The sequence below is a fragment of the Magallana gigas genome, chromosome 5 (genome assembly GCF_963853765.1).
Source record: "Magallana gigas chromosome 5, xbMagGiga1.1, whole genome shotgun sequence".
Classification (NCBI taxonomy): Eukaryota; Metazoa; Mollusca; class Bivalvia; order Ostreida; family Ostreidae; genus Magallana; species Magallana gigas.
The window spans coordinates 12,213,443-12,230,199 of record NC_088857.1 but is presented as its reverse complement, the minus strand read 5'-3'; the positions used below and the strand labels follow the sequence as shown (position 1 = coordinate 12,230,199).

Here is a 16,757-nt window from a genome sequence, read left to right as displayed (position 1 = left end):
TTATTATGAATGAAATCTTAATGAAGTATGGATAAAACATGTACTTTGCAAGAAAATAGCAAACTTTTGTGGACCCCCAAAGTGTATACATTCCGTCCATTAACTCTGTGGTCTACATTTGTATTCATGCACACTTTTTAATGAGCCAATGAAAGAACTTGAACCTCCTCAAGGTGCCCTAGTCTGATGATTGAGACTAGTGTGTGGGAGTTGAATCTCTCCGACCCAAGTGTATTATTTATCATTAATTAAATATTCTATATGGTCATCTAAGAACCCTATAGGGTGAAGTCCATATTTACAGACCTCCTGCGAACACTTCCCCACCCATCCAAATTCTTAGTGACTGCTGTTAAAATTGAGGAAAATATAAAGGTCCCACAAGAGATGACCAAGATTAGCATTCAAATTAAAGTAATTTTTATCATTTTAAATATCACTATACTGTACAAGATATTTCATTTTAATCACAAAATTTCATGATAAAAAGTTGATTCAACTGTTCCATCATTGAAAATTAGACCAAAACTCAGAATTAAGTGGAAAGATATCACATGTGTTAGCACTTTCATCACATTTAGCACAATCAATCAATGTCAATGTAAACATATTTGATTGACATGATTATCTGCATATCAGGTCAAAAGCAGCATAGAGCCTGTTGACTTTTCCCTCTCCATGGTGCCAGATTGTTTTTAACGCTGACCACAAACACAGTCTCAAACAGTTTAACATGTACCCTCATGTTTTATGAATCTGAACACATCATCTGAAGAATTTGTGGGGTTGGGTGGGGGTGTGGTCAGTAGCTGGTGCTGGTGGACCTGTACCCTGGGGGTGGATATCACCAGGTGGGGCTCCCAAACCTGTGCAGTAACTTGTCCTGGTCAGCTAGGTCCTTCTGTACCTTCTTTCTCATGTAGAAGATCGGACAATCTCGGCTGAAACCAGAAAAATAAATAAGTTATGACTATTTAAACATGGAATTCTATAATTTTCAGTTTTGCTAATGAAGGAAAAGGGTTGTTATTTTGAAATAAAAAAAAGGTTACATTAAAAATTGATATGTACAAAGTTAAGAGCTTCATGCTTATTAACTGTGGTTTGGGCCAAAAAAATATTATTAGTTTCTTAGATAAAAAAATAATAATATTTTATACACAGATTTAAAGCACACTTTGAAAAGGGGAACAACTATAAAAAATTTTTAAGTAACTAAAAATTAGTTATCCCCCTTTTTCAAAATGCCAGTATAATTGATCAATGCAACAGCATTCACCATTATGTTGTTGTGCCTCAGCAACTAGCATTAGTATTACATGCAAAGACTGGCCTATCTTGTACCATAAACAAGACATTTTTATCTCTAACCTACCTAGTACACAGGACGTCCTCGTGTAGGCTCCCCTGACACCTCTGACACTGGGTCCACAGCCGTGAGAACTTCTCCTCCAGGATGTTGAGGTGAGAGATCTCTTTCTGATAGATCTCCGACTCCTTTGGTTTACAGTATTTACACACAGCTATACCTACAACCACAATTAACCAACATCGTATAAAGTGACTCTTACAGTTTTCACAACAACAAATAAACAATTTACCAGCTGATGAGGAAAACCATGGAAATTCATGTCCAATAGTTGGACAACTTTACTATTTCCAATAATGAATTTAAATATGTAAACTCTGATATCAAAAATTATAAAGAACTTTTAAGAGCTACATTGTGAAAATCTTTTCTGATGCTATCAAAAAAGACAACAATGAATATATTTTTATTGGTGGGAGAGGGAATTGATGACTGAATAGTATTAAAATAACAATCCTTCAATCTTCCTCAGAAGATAATAATCCTAAGTCCTACCATCCTCCTGCAGCACAGTGCGACATCCTATGCATGTCGCCTTCTTCTTGGCAAACGCCATTAGTCCTCCAACTTTGGAGGCCACTTTGGTCTTAGTTCTAGTGTGGTCTCCCCCTATAATTGAAGAATTGCATCATTATACAAACATAAAGCATTTTAAACTACTGTTTCTCTCTCTTGAATGTAATGTCGATTAGAATCCACTCTCAATGTGGATATTTCACAATGTTGGTAACGATTCAAATTTAAGTTGAAAACAATACATGTAGAAATTAATTTAATCAATATGTGTATACTTCCTGGAAAATGATAAAATATGCAGATAGTTATTACTGCAAATACTTTCTCCACTATATCTGGTGTAAATAACCTATTAGGAAGTTTTCCAGGTAAACATTAAGAGGCTGTCCAAGCAAACATCAGGCGAATATATAAGAAAACATCGCACATCGATTATCACGAATTTTTTGTTTTCCCTCTGAAATAGTTTCTTTGTATTCTCTTTTAACCCACAATAATGATGATTTGCTTGAAAAAATAATTTAAGTGGTTATTCGGATGGGAAGATATATATATTTCATTCTCTTATATAAATCATTGAAACCATGTACCAAACTGTGAGCTTTAAAATCCAATACATTGTTATTGGTGAGGGTTTGTAGTTTTTATAAATGAGAAAAATATTTTGACTTTTTATTGATAAAATAAAATGAGTGGGAAAAGCTTGCGTTGAAAAATTGTAGACAAGTTATATTTTGGTAATGTTTGATAATTTCAGTTACCTCCCTTGCCAAATGAATATTTGGAGGCTTAAAAACTTAAGAAAAAAATAAAAGCAATAAATTGTCAACTATAAATAATTCATATAAAATCAGCTTAATTGTTTATGATAGACATAATTTTTTTTAACGCTGAAATATATTTTTAAAAAATATTCAGTGCGGGTATATTTTCAAAACCAATGTAAACAAAGATGGCCGCCACTAACGTCTGTGCACAGCATGCTGCCAGAGTTGATTGTTTTTCGGTGTTTTGGTGATGTTGTCTTGATCTCAAATACCATTGGAAGTTAAATCAGGTCGCCAATAATAGTAAGCATCCCGAACATTTTATTGAAACTGAGATGAATTACTGTTACCAGACAAATTTCAACAAGAAAAAAAATGACCTTATATTATAGGGTAAATTTTTTTCTCAGAAACAAGTGCCTGTGGCTTCATGTGGGTAATATTGGGAAAATATCCTACAAAAATTTTAGATAGGATTGTGTTGAGATTTGGAATACTCTTTTTTTCCTTTGAGAGCTGTTTGATAGGTCAATTTAGTCTTCAATCTTCATCTCTTTAATTTTCGTAATTGAAAAATGTTGCTTTTTTAAAAAATTGAAGAAAAAAAATGTTATGAAATGATGAGTTTTTATAACATACACAGCAGAAAATATGGGGTGGGTTTTTTTTTGTTAGCACAGCAATATTATTTAACACAGCAGCTATTGACTTGGCAATCGGTAGGAATACATATCTGACATGTGACAAGAAATGTAAATAAACAATTTCACACAACAGTATGATATTAGTTTTATTAATGATAATCAGAATATGAAATGGAATCTCTGTATGTGTTCCACAATATTTATTATCAATTTTAAGATCTTAACACTTGAAGGTACACGAATTTGTTTTATTATGTGTTTCTCTATTTATTTTTTTTTTAAGAGAAGTGCAAATGAATTATTCTTCTGGAAAGTACTGTCCTTCTATATTTAAACTTGGATAAAACATAGAAGAAAAAAAACCTACAAGATTGCTGAAAGAAAAAAAACCCATCAAGTTGCTTGGCATGGTGGATCTGGATGACTTTTACAGCATCTAATATCATGGGTAAAAATGATATTCCTGCATATGAAACAGTGAAAGTGTGCTGAATAAGAAAGAAGATCAAGAAGGGGGTTCAGGGATTATGTGAAGCAGTAATTTGAAAGGATATATTTAGATGGCAGAGAAACTAACTAGATTTGCAAGTCATTATATAAATTGCCACATTCATTTAAATTAACCAATGTTTTCTAAGGAGTGGTTGAATATCCAGAAGATATCACTTGGAATTTGTTTTTCTCAATTTAATCATCTGCACACTGCACATTTTTCTTCAATGAATAAAAGATGCAAACAAGAGAGAGAGAGAGAGAGAGAGAGAGAGAGAGAGAGAGAGAGAGAGAGAGAGAGAGAAGTTGAATGAACTTGTCTTCATGCATCATGCACTGTATGAACATGTTATCATTTAGCATTTTAATGCTCAATAAATTGTTAAATTGTTATCTTGCATGAGTTTATTCTCTGTTTATATTCCAAATTGCTACTGCACACTTTCTTAGATAACTAAATTAATTTTAATGTTATTATTAGTTTGATATCTTCATCTATTATGGTTGTTTGTCATAATTAATTTTAATGTTATTATTAGTTTGATATCTTCATCTATTATGGTTGTTTGTCATACTATGAAAGTAACTTATACTAGCCTAGTTAATATGTATGTTAAGAGATTTCAATATCTTGAGTAAATAACTAAATATAATTAAATATATTAGTTAGTACAACAGTATCCACTGTTAACATGCAAATACATGTACTGACACTGACATCACTTAACATTACCAATATTATAAAATAACACTGTCCAAGTAAATTGTCCAAACGTAGCATTGTTACATGTAAATGAAATGTATTCTTTCACTCTTAAGCACTGCTTATTTATTCAAATATGTACAACATGCTTGAAAGTTAGTCAGCTGAGTAATTTAGAGATACATTTTTAAAAAGAGGAAAATACAGTTTAAAAGAGGCACACTGATTCTTATATGACCATGGATTTGATTTGGGAATAGGATTTCAAGAGGGGGGGGGGTGTTTTAAAGCATACTGTCCCATGTATATTTTAGCTGCTCAACATACATGGATTATAAAATGGATTAGTATGGGGGATCCAAAAATGGGGGGGGGGGGGGGGGGGGTGATGTCTGACGTTTCTGCTAGATTCATTGTGGACTTAGTCTGACTAAATAATTTTTGTATACCAGTCTGTTTATGTTAATTTTTACCCAAAAGTTACACCTGCCTAGAATTTCCAAAAACTACCTGACTGAAAGTAGGTCACATTTCTTAGTTCTCATTCCAAAACAGTTGTATGCATTCATTTTGAAACTTTGGATTGAACAAGTTGCTAATGGCACTAATATAGAGATAATTACAAATTCAAATGTTACTACTAAGAAGAAATGATTTGATATATTTATGTGTATTTGTACATTATGGAATTGTGTTATAATTGTTTTGTTTAAAAAAAAAACAACAAAAACCCCTCAAGTTCAGTAGTACCAATGATAAATTGGATTTGACCTTTTCACACAATTTGATAAAAAAAAACCTTCTTTATTTAAGCTAATTATACCGCTTCAATATTATTATCCCACCAAGTTTATTACCAGTTTAAGAAGTTTTAGTTAATACTTATTGAAAACACACAAATACAATTGAATTTGAAAAATACATTTAGTTTTACTCTGCATTAATTATTATTCCTTAATCAGTGATTAACACATTTTGAATCCTTCTTCTCAAATTTATGTACTTAATGAAATACTGAAAATCCTTTGAATGTATATTAGATCATCCAAATAGTGAAATGTTCAGCCAATTTTCTTCAGTTGTGAATAGTTTTAGCAGACTTAAACTCAGTTTTCAACATTTTTGTCAAAATGACCTTTTTGCACTTAAAATTATGAAAAATGTTGGTTTTTGATGAGTGATCATTATTTCTTTCGTCATAAAGCATTTCCTATTATAAAGATATAAGCATGTATTAAATTATAGTCAATATTTGTGACATTAACTCTGTCATTCACTGTCTTTTAACAATAATAATGACACGTTATGCATGGAAAAACTTCATTTTCAATGTTAAAAATGAGTAATTTTGTGCAACTGCTTCTATGAGACCGATGCTGTTCCCACTGAATTTTTTTTTGTTTCTCAAAATTTCATTTTTCAGGTTTATAAAGATGCCTCATTTTTTCCTTTCATGAAAATGTATTGGATTTTATTGAAATTTCAAATTAACATTAAAAGACCCGAATTTTTGTTTACAAAATATGCATCAACTTTGATAAGGCATATCTTTTTGTTTGAAATATATTTATACTTTAAAAGCAGTCTAAATTAAAGAGTTCAGTGTGTTTAAACTAAATAATATAATTTTTAAAAAGGTTTAATAGAATTAAGTAGTTTTACAACTGATCAAACTTCACAATATTTTTACAACATCTGTGACCTTTTTGCACTAAACATGTTCCAAATTCAAAAATAGACATTTTTCTGCCAAGTTAGGCATACAATGAACTTTTTCTTTCACATGTATTACAATCATGTTAAAATGAAGTGATACACAAAAATTTATTGAAATCCAAGACATAGCATGTGCAAAGCCCTGCCTGAATTTTGCTTGGACAGCCTCTTAAAGCTTCAATTCTACCCCCTCCTCTACAACAACTCATCCAATCATTCCTTTTTAGAACAACTATTTTCTATTCATAGATTTTCTTCATGCACCCCTGACTTACTGAGAAGTTCAGACTCTGCCTTCTTCTCCCCCAGAATCGGTTCAAAGATCCTGAGCAGTGGTTTGGACAGCTGGTTCTCCAGATAGTATTGTGTGTCAATGGCAATGTTGTTCTCCAACACGTAGATAGGGTCCTCAGAGTTCATGTAGGCAGCAGAGCCCTTGGTCCCAGCTATAATGACGTACGGAACTCTGTCACCTAACTGGGGAGCACTACCAGGGTCTCGCTTCTTCATTCTATTAACATGATAAAGGAGATTATCTTACCATGTATCTTACAGTCATCATAAGGTAATCTTAACAGATGTAACTGTGTCAACCTGCTAATGTATCATAAACAGTTTTCTAAGGAATTCATATAAAAGTAAAATGAACACATTTACATGTGAATGCATAACATGAAATGGAACACATAAAACAGTGAATAACAGCAAAAATTCAAGTAAGAATCTTTAAATTAGTCAAGACTAACATAACAACAAAATAATGTTCTTCAGTTTCTCAGCCACAGTCCAATTATTTCAAATGCTGACCTCTTGGTCACATTGAAAAGAGAAACAACTCATTTTTTTCTTCAAATTTTCTGTTACAAATGAAAGACCGAGTTGTTTCCCTTTTCAAATTATTAGATTTTTTAAATCATTGGCTGGAGAAACTAAGGACTATTTTTTGTTTGGACTAATCTGAGCAGACCTGTGAGCGAGTTCCACGTGAGCCTGTTTGCCAGCGTACTCATCGCCAGTCTTTGTGAGTTCCTTGGTAATGACCAGCTGAGAGATGTCTATCCTGTTACACAGTAGATCCGATATAGCCTGCTTGGCATACTCCACTGCTCCCTGCGGGTCCCTGTATAAACGCATAGCAATAATATAGTGTAAGTAATGATGTTCATTAATTGTAGGTAAAACTAGAATATATAGCCCATACACATTTAAAGGGGCATGATCAGAAAATTATTTCAAAATTCTTAAATTTCATTTTCCATTATCAATGTCTAGAAATCCTAATTTGGGAATTTCTAACACTTGACCAAATCCCAAAAATTCAGTTGGTGTTTTAAACATCTATTTTCAGTATTATTCTTTGTATATATCAAACAGAAAAAATTCCAAACAAGAGAGTCTTAAAACCTGTTGATGAGGATGAGCTGTAGACAGGTGTTGATCAGATTTGCCACCAGGGGGCTGTTATCTCGACGGACTGTCTCTATCCCCTTACAATCCATCTTGTCGTGTTTCTCGGGATTGGTCCAGTATAACCCCGCATACCTTTTCTTGTTGATCAACAAGTACGGAAAATACACCTGTCAATCAGAGGTTAATTATAAATTTCATTCCGTGAAAGTGCTGTTCCTACCATTCAGAAAGAGCGTAAAGAATAAATATGCATGCAAACTCTTCCCCAAAGAGCTGAAGAACCAAAATATACAAAAAAACAGTGAGAAAAAAATCCTCCTTTTAGCCAACATTATGAAATGGCAAATAAATAAGACTGTCCAAGTTCATAACACAACCCACATATCTATTATAACATTTTGTGGTAACCAATCAAGTCTCAAACCAATGAAGTCTTTACATAAATTTACCTTCTCAAACTCTAACTTGATAGGTTTGATGAACTTTTCTGAGATGAGATCAGCAGCCTCCTGTCCGAGCTTCATAGCCTCAGCTACAGTCCCTACACCAAACTTACACATGACAGAATCAGTGTCCCCATAGATCACCTGCACAATTAGATACATACAGTGGAAAATTCAAACAGGATGTTTCCACTTGGATAAAAAAAGACACAGAATTGAAGCCTACCTTTGCATCATGCTGATACCCATTAGCTATGGTGTAATGCTCCTCTACATACGTTTTGGTCTGTTCTATCATCATCCTACCAAAGGCCGTTACACTCTGTAATATTCCAATATAATTTACAGTTGAACTTCAATATCTCGAACACTGATATCTCTAATACCATGGATATGTCATCCAAACCACTTATTTCTTAAAGTATTTTACCCTCCATATCTCAAATATTCTGATATCTCAAAGTTTTTAAACAGTCCAATCTACATGTAATTCGAGAAACGAATTTTGACTGTATATGTATTTATATGCCTCACTGATATAACTCTTACTCATATAATTTTTTTAATTTCACAATTTTCATGAAACTGTACTCTATAAACATGTACTAGAATTTAATTTATTATTCTCCATTTATCTGATAATATTGAAGTATAAACAGTAAATATTATCATCAATCTCTAAAACAAGATTTAACCATTTACCTGAGATATTTCAAGACAAGGCAGTTTGCCGACTTGAGCCCCTGTGAAGCCGTACACAGAGTTAGCACTGATCTTCAGAGCAAGCTGTCTGCCATCCAACACCTTCTTCTTGAATGGATCTGTTTCCTTCTTCAAATCAGCTTTTGCCCTACACAAAATGACAAAGAACTCTAGTTGATTCAGAACTACATAAAAAGTAAAAGTGATTTTATTCTACTGACATATTCCTCATTCAATGAAGATGGTTAATCTGAAAGTATTAACTTCTTACTTTTTCCTGGCAGAGAGCAAATGTTCAAGGATTTCTGGAAGCAGACCCTTTCTGTGCTGAGTTTTGATGAAATAATTTCCAGAGGGAGTCTTTATGTACTGGTCAGGAGTTAATCTATTCCAAATCAAAACATAACAAAAATTCAGTCTCATAGTCAAGTAAGGAAAGTAAAACTAATCTGTGCCCATTCCATGTCAGTTTCCAAACTAACAGAAAGAATTTTTTGCATATTTCAAAACTATTAAAGAGATTGATCTCAATATTTTTAAATTAATTCAGAGTTCAAATTCAATCATTTAAAATTCAGAGAAGCTTTATACTGTAAACCAACTATCTTTTGGCGAGTACCGTAATCCGGTGAATATAATACGCAGTAGTGTACAATACTCACCCCCCACTTTGGGCCTGAAAATGGTGAAAAAAAGCTTGTTGGGATGTATAATACGCATAAAAAAAAAATGACCAAACGGTAATCCTGAGTATCAACAAAGCAGTTACACTTTGTATGCACGCTCAACTTCATCGCGGGAATACGCTACCGGAAATAAGAAAAACAATATTTTCTTAGATACGGATTTATTGTAACTAATACATCGCGGGAATATCTTTAATTCATAATCAATGTTTTAAAATGACCTAGTATTAAATATTCTACCGTAAATAAAATCAACTGCTTTTAAAAAGCGTTATATAGTTGTTTAGTCATTAAATCCATGTGAAGTGAAAAACGGACGATGTACAGGTATGGAGATAACGGACCTAATTAAATTCTTAAATGATTCCGATGATGATCAAAGTGATCAATTATAGGTCTGGAACATAATAAAATATATGCACAAATAGTTATGTTGTGTATAGTACACATAGCCTAAGGGGGGTGTCAGAGATACCCAAGGTGTCAAGCGTTAGCGGTGGGGGAGCACAACTGTTTCATGGCTTCAATTAACGGAATAGGTTATAGAATTATTTATTTTCATAATTATTTGCAATTAATCAGTTAGCATTACATGAAAATGGTTAAAAATGAGCCAAATGATGTGTAAGCTGTTTTCAAAGATCGGTTACAAATAGCATGTGGCCATCCAAGTCCGCATGCTATTAATAACATCTGTAATGGCGGCGTACACGGAGATAAAGAATAGGCAGTTCAAATTAATTTTTAAAGGCCATTTTGAAACAGTTTATTTATTAACAGACTTCAAGTATACATTTTCTTTAATTACATGCTATAACAATAATTTCCTAAGGGTTAAATAATAATATATATGTGATAATGAAGGAATGTTACGATGTATAGCGGGGTATCGGTCCTGTCTGTGAACAGCGTAGGTAATACGGCAGAATGATACCCCGTGCTTCAGCTAGGGAAAAAATATGTCCAAATCCTATAGGGATGTATAATACGCACCCCTTTCTCACGGTAAAAAATGCTGGGAAAAAAGTGCGTATTATATTCACCGGATTACGGTAATTTTTTGCGACCAAGCCTAACCACATTTTTTTTTTATTACAACTATATGTTTAATAGTGGTCCATAGCAAGAAATATTCGTGATAATAAGGCTCTCGGGAACCTTGCGAATATATCTCGCACGCGAATAAAGGTTGGTTTACAGTATTCAATCAAAGGAGCAAAACAAAGATCTGCCTAATTCAGGAATTGATTAAACTTGAGTTGTCTTCTTGACCTACCCTTCCTTCTGTATGGAGTGTTGACTCAGTAAGGTGGTGTAACACAGATTGTGGGCCATCATAATGGAGGGGTACAGAGAGGAGAAATCCAGGGTGGCTATGGGGCTGTCATAAAACCCCTTGACTGGCTCTATCACAGTAGCACCCTCATACTCGTCCCCTGTCTCCACTTTGTGGGTGGGTAAGACCAGGTCCTGCTCTTTGGCCTGATAAACAAGAACAAAAGGATGTAATACTATCCTACTTATAGGGTGTTTAAAAGAAAATAGTTATTTAAAAGTACTGAATCTTATTATTTATATCAAAACTGTTTTATTCCTGTATTTCATAATAAAAAATTTAGATATGTTATTAACATACAAAATAAATTAAAACAAGTTTAAGAAATGCATTAAAAATTCATTACATATTCATACCTTTCTAAGCAGCTGTGACACGACCTTGACCTGCTGACCTCTGGACAGGAGATAGGGAAGAGGTACCCCTGTGACCCTGGCCATCTCCATGTAGTTAATAACACACATCAGCTTATCTAGCAGGCGCAGCGGTAGAATGGCATCCTTAAGACAGTATACGGCAAGGCGACGGCGAGTCTGATCGTTACCATTCTGAAGTCAAAGATTATTGTTCATATACTGATAGGAAATTATCTGCAACATAATCCCCTCAAATTTCTTTGAAACATAAAACATCTATAACTAGAGAACCAATGCCTTTTTCCATTTTTTGCATCAGGTTAAGTCACCCTTCCTCACCTGTAGGTCTGTAATAATAGAGTGCTGCACATCCTCCTTTTGTTCTTGAAGGAAGTGAAAGGACACAGCATTCAGTGTGTAGGATCGCAACTTGTAGTCCCGCAACAAAATCTGCCAATGCGATAATATCAGATTATTAATTTGTACATGAATATATACATATAGACAACTTGTACGTACAAATAGTATTAGCTCAGTTTACATGTATAAACCTGAGAGTATGTCTGCTGTTCCATCAATGACCGCTGCATTAGAGGAATCATTGTTTGACACTGAGTGACACAGGTAAGTCAGTAAACACCTGCGCTCAGACAGTGCCAAGCTACCACACCTCACTCCAGGTAAAGACTAATCAGACAGTGCCAAGCTACCACACCTCACTCCAGGTAAAGACAGATCAGACAGTGCCAAGCTACCACACCTCACTCCAGGTAAAGACAGATCAGACAGTGCCAAGTTACCACACCTCACTCCAGGTAAAGACAGATCAGACAGTGCCAAGCTACCACACCTCACTCCAGGTAAACAGATCAGACAGTGCAAAGCTACAAACCCTTAGGACAATTCACTCCAGGTAAAGAAGAACTCAGACAGTGCCAAGCTAAGATACCACACTCGGGGTATAGACAGCTTGAAAAGCACCCCACTATTGTGTTCCGGCATTGCTATACTATTACACTTCACTACAAACCAATACCAATCCACTAAATAGATAAAGAATTAACTTTACCTGTAAAAGGTCGAACTGGACACGACCCTCAATGTTGATGACTTTATTCTCTCTCTTTCCCATTTGTTTACTTTGAAACATGGACTCCTTGATGACTGAACGAACATCTCTCTGGCGTCCAAGAAATGTAAAGTCCATCACCTTCAAGTGATTGGCTCTGTTAATCACATACGGGAAATCGAAATTCTGTATATTGTATCCCGTTATAATATCTGGGTCCACCACTCTGACAAACTCCGCCCATTTCTACAATATAATTAATACATGTACAGATGTATTATCCTGGAATTCAATATCATTTAAATGTTAAGTTTATAAGGCTATGACCATCAGTATAGAATATCTATGTATATTTTCAATCATCTCAATTTCACCCCATTTTCAATAAATATTAAGAAGCAAATTTTAAATAGGACCAATTCAAAAGAGAATATCACCACTTTTTAACCACAACATCTAGTCAAAGGCATTTTAACAATAACCCTTTATACAGTGTCAATATGATAGTCATGCAATGTTACTTTAAGAAGGTCTGACTCCTTTTCGTTACTGATGACTTGTGAGCCCACGACTGGAGCACAGGAACGCAGCGTAAACACATTCCGGATGAACGGATCTCGTTCTCCCTGTCTGATCACCATGTTTGCGATCTGGATGACAGGGTCCTTGTCCGGCTCTGGGAAAACTCCTACAAAATAATCAGAACAAGATCTCAATTTAAACATTAGCATTAAAAAAGATAAAATGAATTTTAAATCTGTTCTATCCATGTGTACCCAGTGTGGACAAGGCAATTTTACCTTTCTTAATTTTGTGAAAAATTTACGCCATTTTTGATTGGTTTCTTTACATATTCTTTAAGGAAATCTCTCCCACTTTGTAATAACATACAATCATATATAGAGAGGTGCATGTCATTGCAACTTATGCCATTATTTCCCACTGATGGAAAAAAAGATTAGTAATTACAAAACCTGGAAAATGTCAATGAGTTGTGACCAACATCTACAAATAATTGGTAGTTTTATAAAAGACCGTCCATGTCCTTGAAGAATTCTGATTTCTTGGTGCTCAGAATGACAACAGTTGTTTTACGTGCATAACTACACATTGACTCCAAAATTGTTGAAGGCTTGTTTGCATTCTCACCACAAAAATTAATCATCGTTCTTTGTCTGTGGATTGAAAGTTAATGCCTCAGAATGCATTCTTCCAGCACAGAAAGAATGGTTCAAATTTTACACACCAAGTAAATTAATTTATCCACAATACTTTACCTTTCCTTCCAGCACACTCAATATCATAGCTGAGGATTCTAAACGGAGCCATGGCTGACCATTCTCCCTCAGGGACGTGGGATATAAAGTCCTCCCAAGAAACGTCCACCTCCATTTGACAGCGTGATTTGACCGGGAATTTAGGGTCATCTTTCGTACGAATCCGATACTTCCCTGCTGGGATTTCGATCCAACTGCATCCTACTACATCCGTGTCAACCATAAATCTGTAAAATATCTCAGAAATTTCAATTATTGAAGTTAAACATCAACAGCAAACACAACCAAAAACAGTGTTTAAGGGGTTGTACATGTATTTTAACATTTATAACACTCTTGCCTGACTTCAAAGTCTATGTTGCTTTCATAGGCCTGAAAACCATTACTGGAATAGCCGGGACAGGTAAACCCTTGCTCCAAGAGACGCTTGGCGGGGGCAATAAGGCGTGGAATGGCCACAGTAATTTTCAAAAAGGGGATCTTTTTGTTTCCATGGTAACCATAAATACCTGCAAAGTAACACAGGAAGATATACATTTTCTTTTTTAAATGATGATCATATATGAAAGGTAACATTTTTTTCCTTTTCAATTTGATATACTATTTTCCAAAGCGTGTACAACTTGTTTGTAACTGATGTCCTAGAAAACCCCTAGTATCATTAACCCTCGACTTACTTTCCTTCATGACAAAGTCCACGGCCAGTACCGCTGTCTGGATCTCCTCTCTGTTTGATCTAAGGTCTCCTCTAACCACACTGTCAAGATGTTTCTGTTAAATAGATTCCCCTTTCTTAGTTCATACAAAGTCTTCTAGATACAATAATCAACTTGTATGGCTTAGGCCCAAAATATAAAGCTGTAGCATTTCACGGCCAACAATTTTTTAACATAATGTGGCTGGAGGTTTTTTAATTGCAATGTTTGAAATGAGAATGACTCAAGTCAACATGCATTTTTTTAAACTTAAAATTGAAAAATTCCCCTTTTCAAATTGCAATACATAAATATCATTTAATGCAGCAGCATGACACAATAAGACAGTGCCAAAGACACTAATCATTATTTTATTTATGACATAACTGGGCTCTCATATGTTATCAGACCAACAAGAGTCTATATCAAATTTTTTTATAAAGTTACCCTAAACTGTTCGCAGTGCTCCCTCTTAAAGCCCTGCTGTGCTGGAACAAAGAAGTACGGGGCAAATCCATGGATATGGGCCAGGACACTGTTGCCATTTAGGGTGACTCCGTACATTCTGATGACGGGAACTGGGCCCTGTGTGGCTCCTGGCATCCCCGGCAAGTGTCTCCCTACACAGAATATCTCAGAACTTAAGACAAATTTATGGGTAAGAACGTTATTAGTAACAGAAGTAGGCACAGGTTTTTGCCAATTTAAGAGAGCTTGATGGTAATGGCCATTTTTTTGACTACTTTGATTTCCTTTAGAAGAAATGCTCTATATAAATACATAGGAATATACTTAAATTTAAAAGCTTAAATTTAGAAGTTTTTTTTTTTACTTAATGAAAGTTAGCTTAACAAATCTGATCTAAAATTTTAATATAGGTCAGATGGGCAATTTGTTGACCATCCAGCCTCCTTAGTCCTTAGTAAAATTTATAAAATCAAGGACATTTTGATATTATGATGGAGATCATAATTTTGGACTAAATATCTTATAATCTATTCAATTTACAACAATTTTGATCTATATAGAAACTGTATAAGTGATACATCTAAATACAAGAATCAAAGGTGAGTGATATTTCCTATGTAAACAAAAATACAGTTTCATTGATTTTACCTATGTAGTGGTCTACATCAATTTGCTGGAATATCAGTTTATCTTTGTCTGCTTTCATATTTGGGAGTGGGGGCCGACACCATTTTGTAGGAGCATTTACATCTTCTGGAATATCACCTGGAGCAAAACAGAAAATATACATGTCAAAAAAAAACTAGCACCAGTTAGCAATTACACCAAAACATTGATCTAGACATAAAGTCCTTATAATCAATAAAGCTGGTTTATGTACCAAATGTCATAGGGGTTTTTTGGCTTATTTTTAATTATTTTTTTTGAGCAAATCATTTTTTTCTATCTTAAATAATTTCAAAAGTAGCACAGGTGAATTTTTACAGAGAGAGAGAGCCTCAAAAATAATGTTGTTTTCATAGATTTAATGGACCAGAGAAAATCTCCATGCATAATCACCTGCAGTTCCATCATGCTCATCAAAATTGTCCTGCATCTCCATTTCTATTTCGTCCAGTAATGCCAGTTCATCCTCAAAATGTGAAGGCTCGTCTTCATCATTAAACCTGTCAAAAAAAAAACAATTCCACTTACTAACACATGCCATAGAGTTTTTTTCAAATGTAAATGAACAAATAAACAGTGGTTATACCTCGGTTTCTTGTTTGGAGGACCTCCTTTCTTCATGTTGCTATATTAAGAATAAATGAAAAAAGTCTTAGTGTGAAAAGCATAACAAGGACATAACATTTTCATAAATTCTAAAGAGACCTTCACCTTTTAAATTTCTCTTTTAATTATATCAAATGCAAGAACCTTTGGTAAGCAAGTGTTTCTCATTTTCTGTATGCCCAGTTTGTGAAATTGATTCAACAACAGCTCTGGGTCTACCTAGGGATCAATCTCCAAAAACAGTAGGGTTACAGTTGATTTATTCCATTGCAGATTGTTTCAAATTTTGGCAACAAAATCCACTTTTTGCACTTTAAATTTTAATATTTTCATCTGCCAACGTTTTTCGGACTGTTGAATGAATTTGATTAATCATTGCAGTCTACCTGATTGAATAACCAACAAACATTTTATTGTTTACTCTCTTCGTGACTTAAATTAATGCAAATGCATGTAATTAAATTATTTGTTCAGATTCTGAGCTTCAGAAATTGAACTTGGAAGTTGGATAAGATACTTCCATTCTTGCATTGGTTTTGTAAACAATAGCAACTACGAGTGACACTATGGCTTTCTATATTATCTATCTTTGACTGTAAATGATGTCATGTTACACCAACTATAGTCAAATACATACAAACTTGCTGTTATAATAGCAGTATTTTTAAAAACAGTATTGATCCAAACCTTTCCTTTTGCGTGCAATTTTCGTTTTGGCGGGCTGCAAAATAAAATATTATTTGTTTACCGATCCCGATCATAAAGGTAATCGACGACGAGGTCACACAAAATGGGATCTATAACGTATTACTTCGATTTCTCTCATTTTTAATCCA

General features: G+C 34.2%; 1 protein-coding gene across 2 annotated transcripts; it reads right to left on the bottom strand.

Moving 5' to 3' along the window:
- Positions 1-403: 403 nt before the first annotated feature.
- Positions 404-16,665, bottom strand: LOC105322395 (DNA polymerase delta catalytic subunit). 2 transcript variants are annotated; one of them, XM_011421085.4, is made up of 23 exons: positions 16,609-16,665; positions 15,902-15,940; positions 15,709-15,815; positions 15,298-15,414; positions 14,629-14,801; positions 14,164-14,257; positions 13,827-13,995; positions 13,487-13,713; positions 12,731-12,897; positions 12,210-12,455; positions 11,480-11,590; positions 11,141-11,332; positions 10,725-10,930; positions 9,034-9,147; positions 8,763-8,910; positions 8,287-8,382; positions 8,067-8,204; positions 7,612-7,784; positions 7,175-7,327; positions 6,483-6,718; positions 1,865-1,978; positions 1,376-1,529; positions 404-941 (listed from the first exon to the last, which is right to left on the bottom strand). In XM_011421085.4, the coding sequence occupies exons 2-23, from the start codon at positions 15,934-15,936 to the stop codon at positions 845-847; spliced, it is 3,267 nt and encodes a 1,088-aa protein (XP_011419387.4). In that variant the 5' UTR covers positions 15,937-15,940; positions 16,609-16,665; the 3' UTR covers positions 404-844. The 2 variants fall into 2 exon arrangements, with proteins under 2 accessions (XP_011419387.4, XP_065939909.1); XM_066083837.1 differs by lacking the exon at positions 16,609-16,665.
- Between the last annotated feature and the right edge of the window lie 92 nt (positions 16,666-16,757).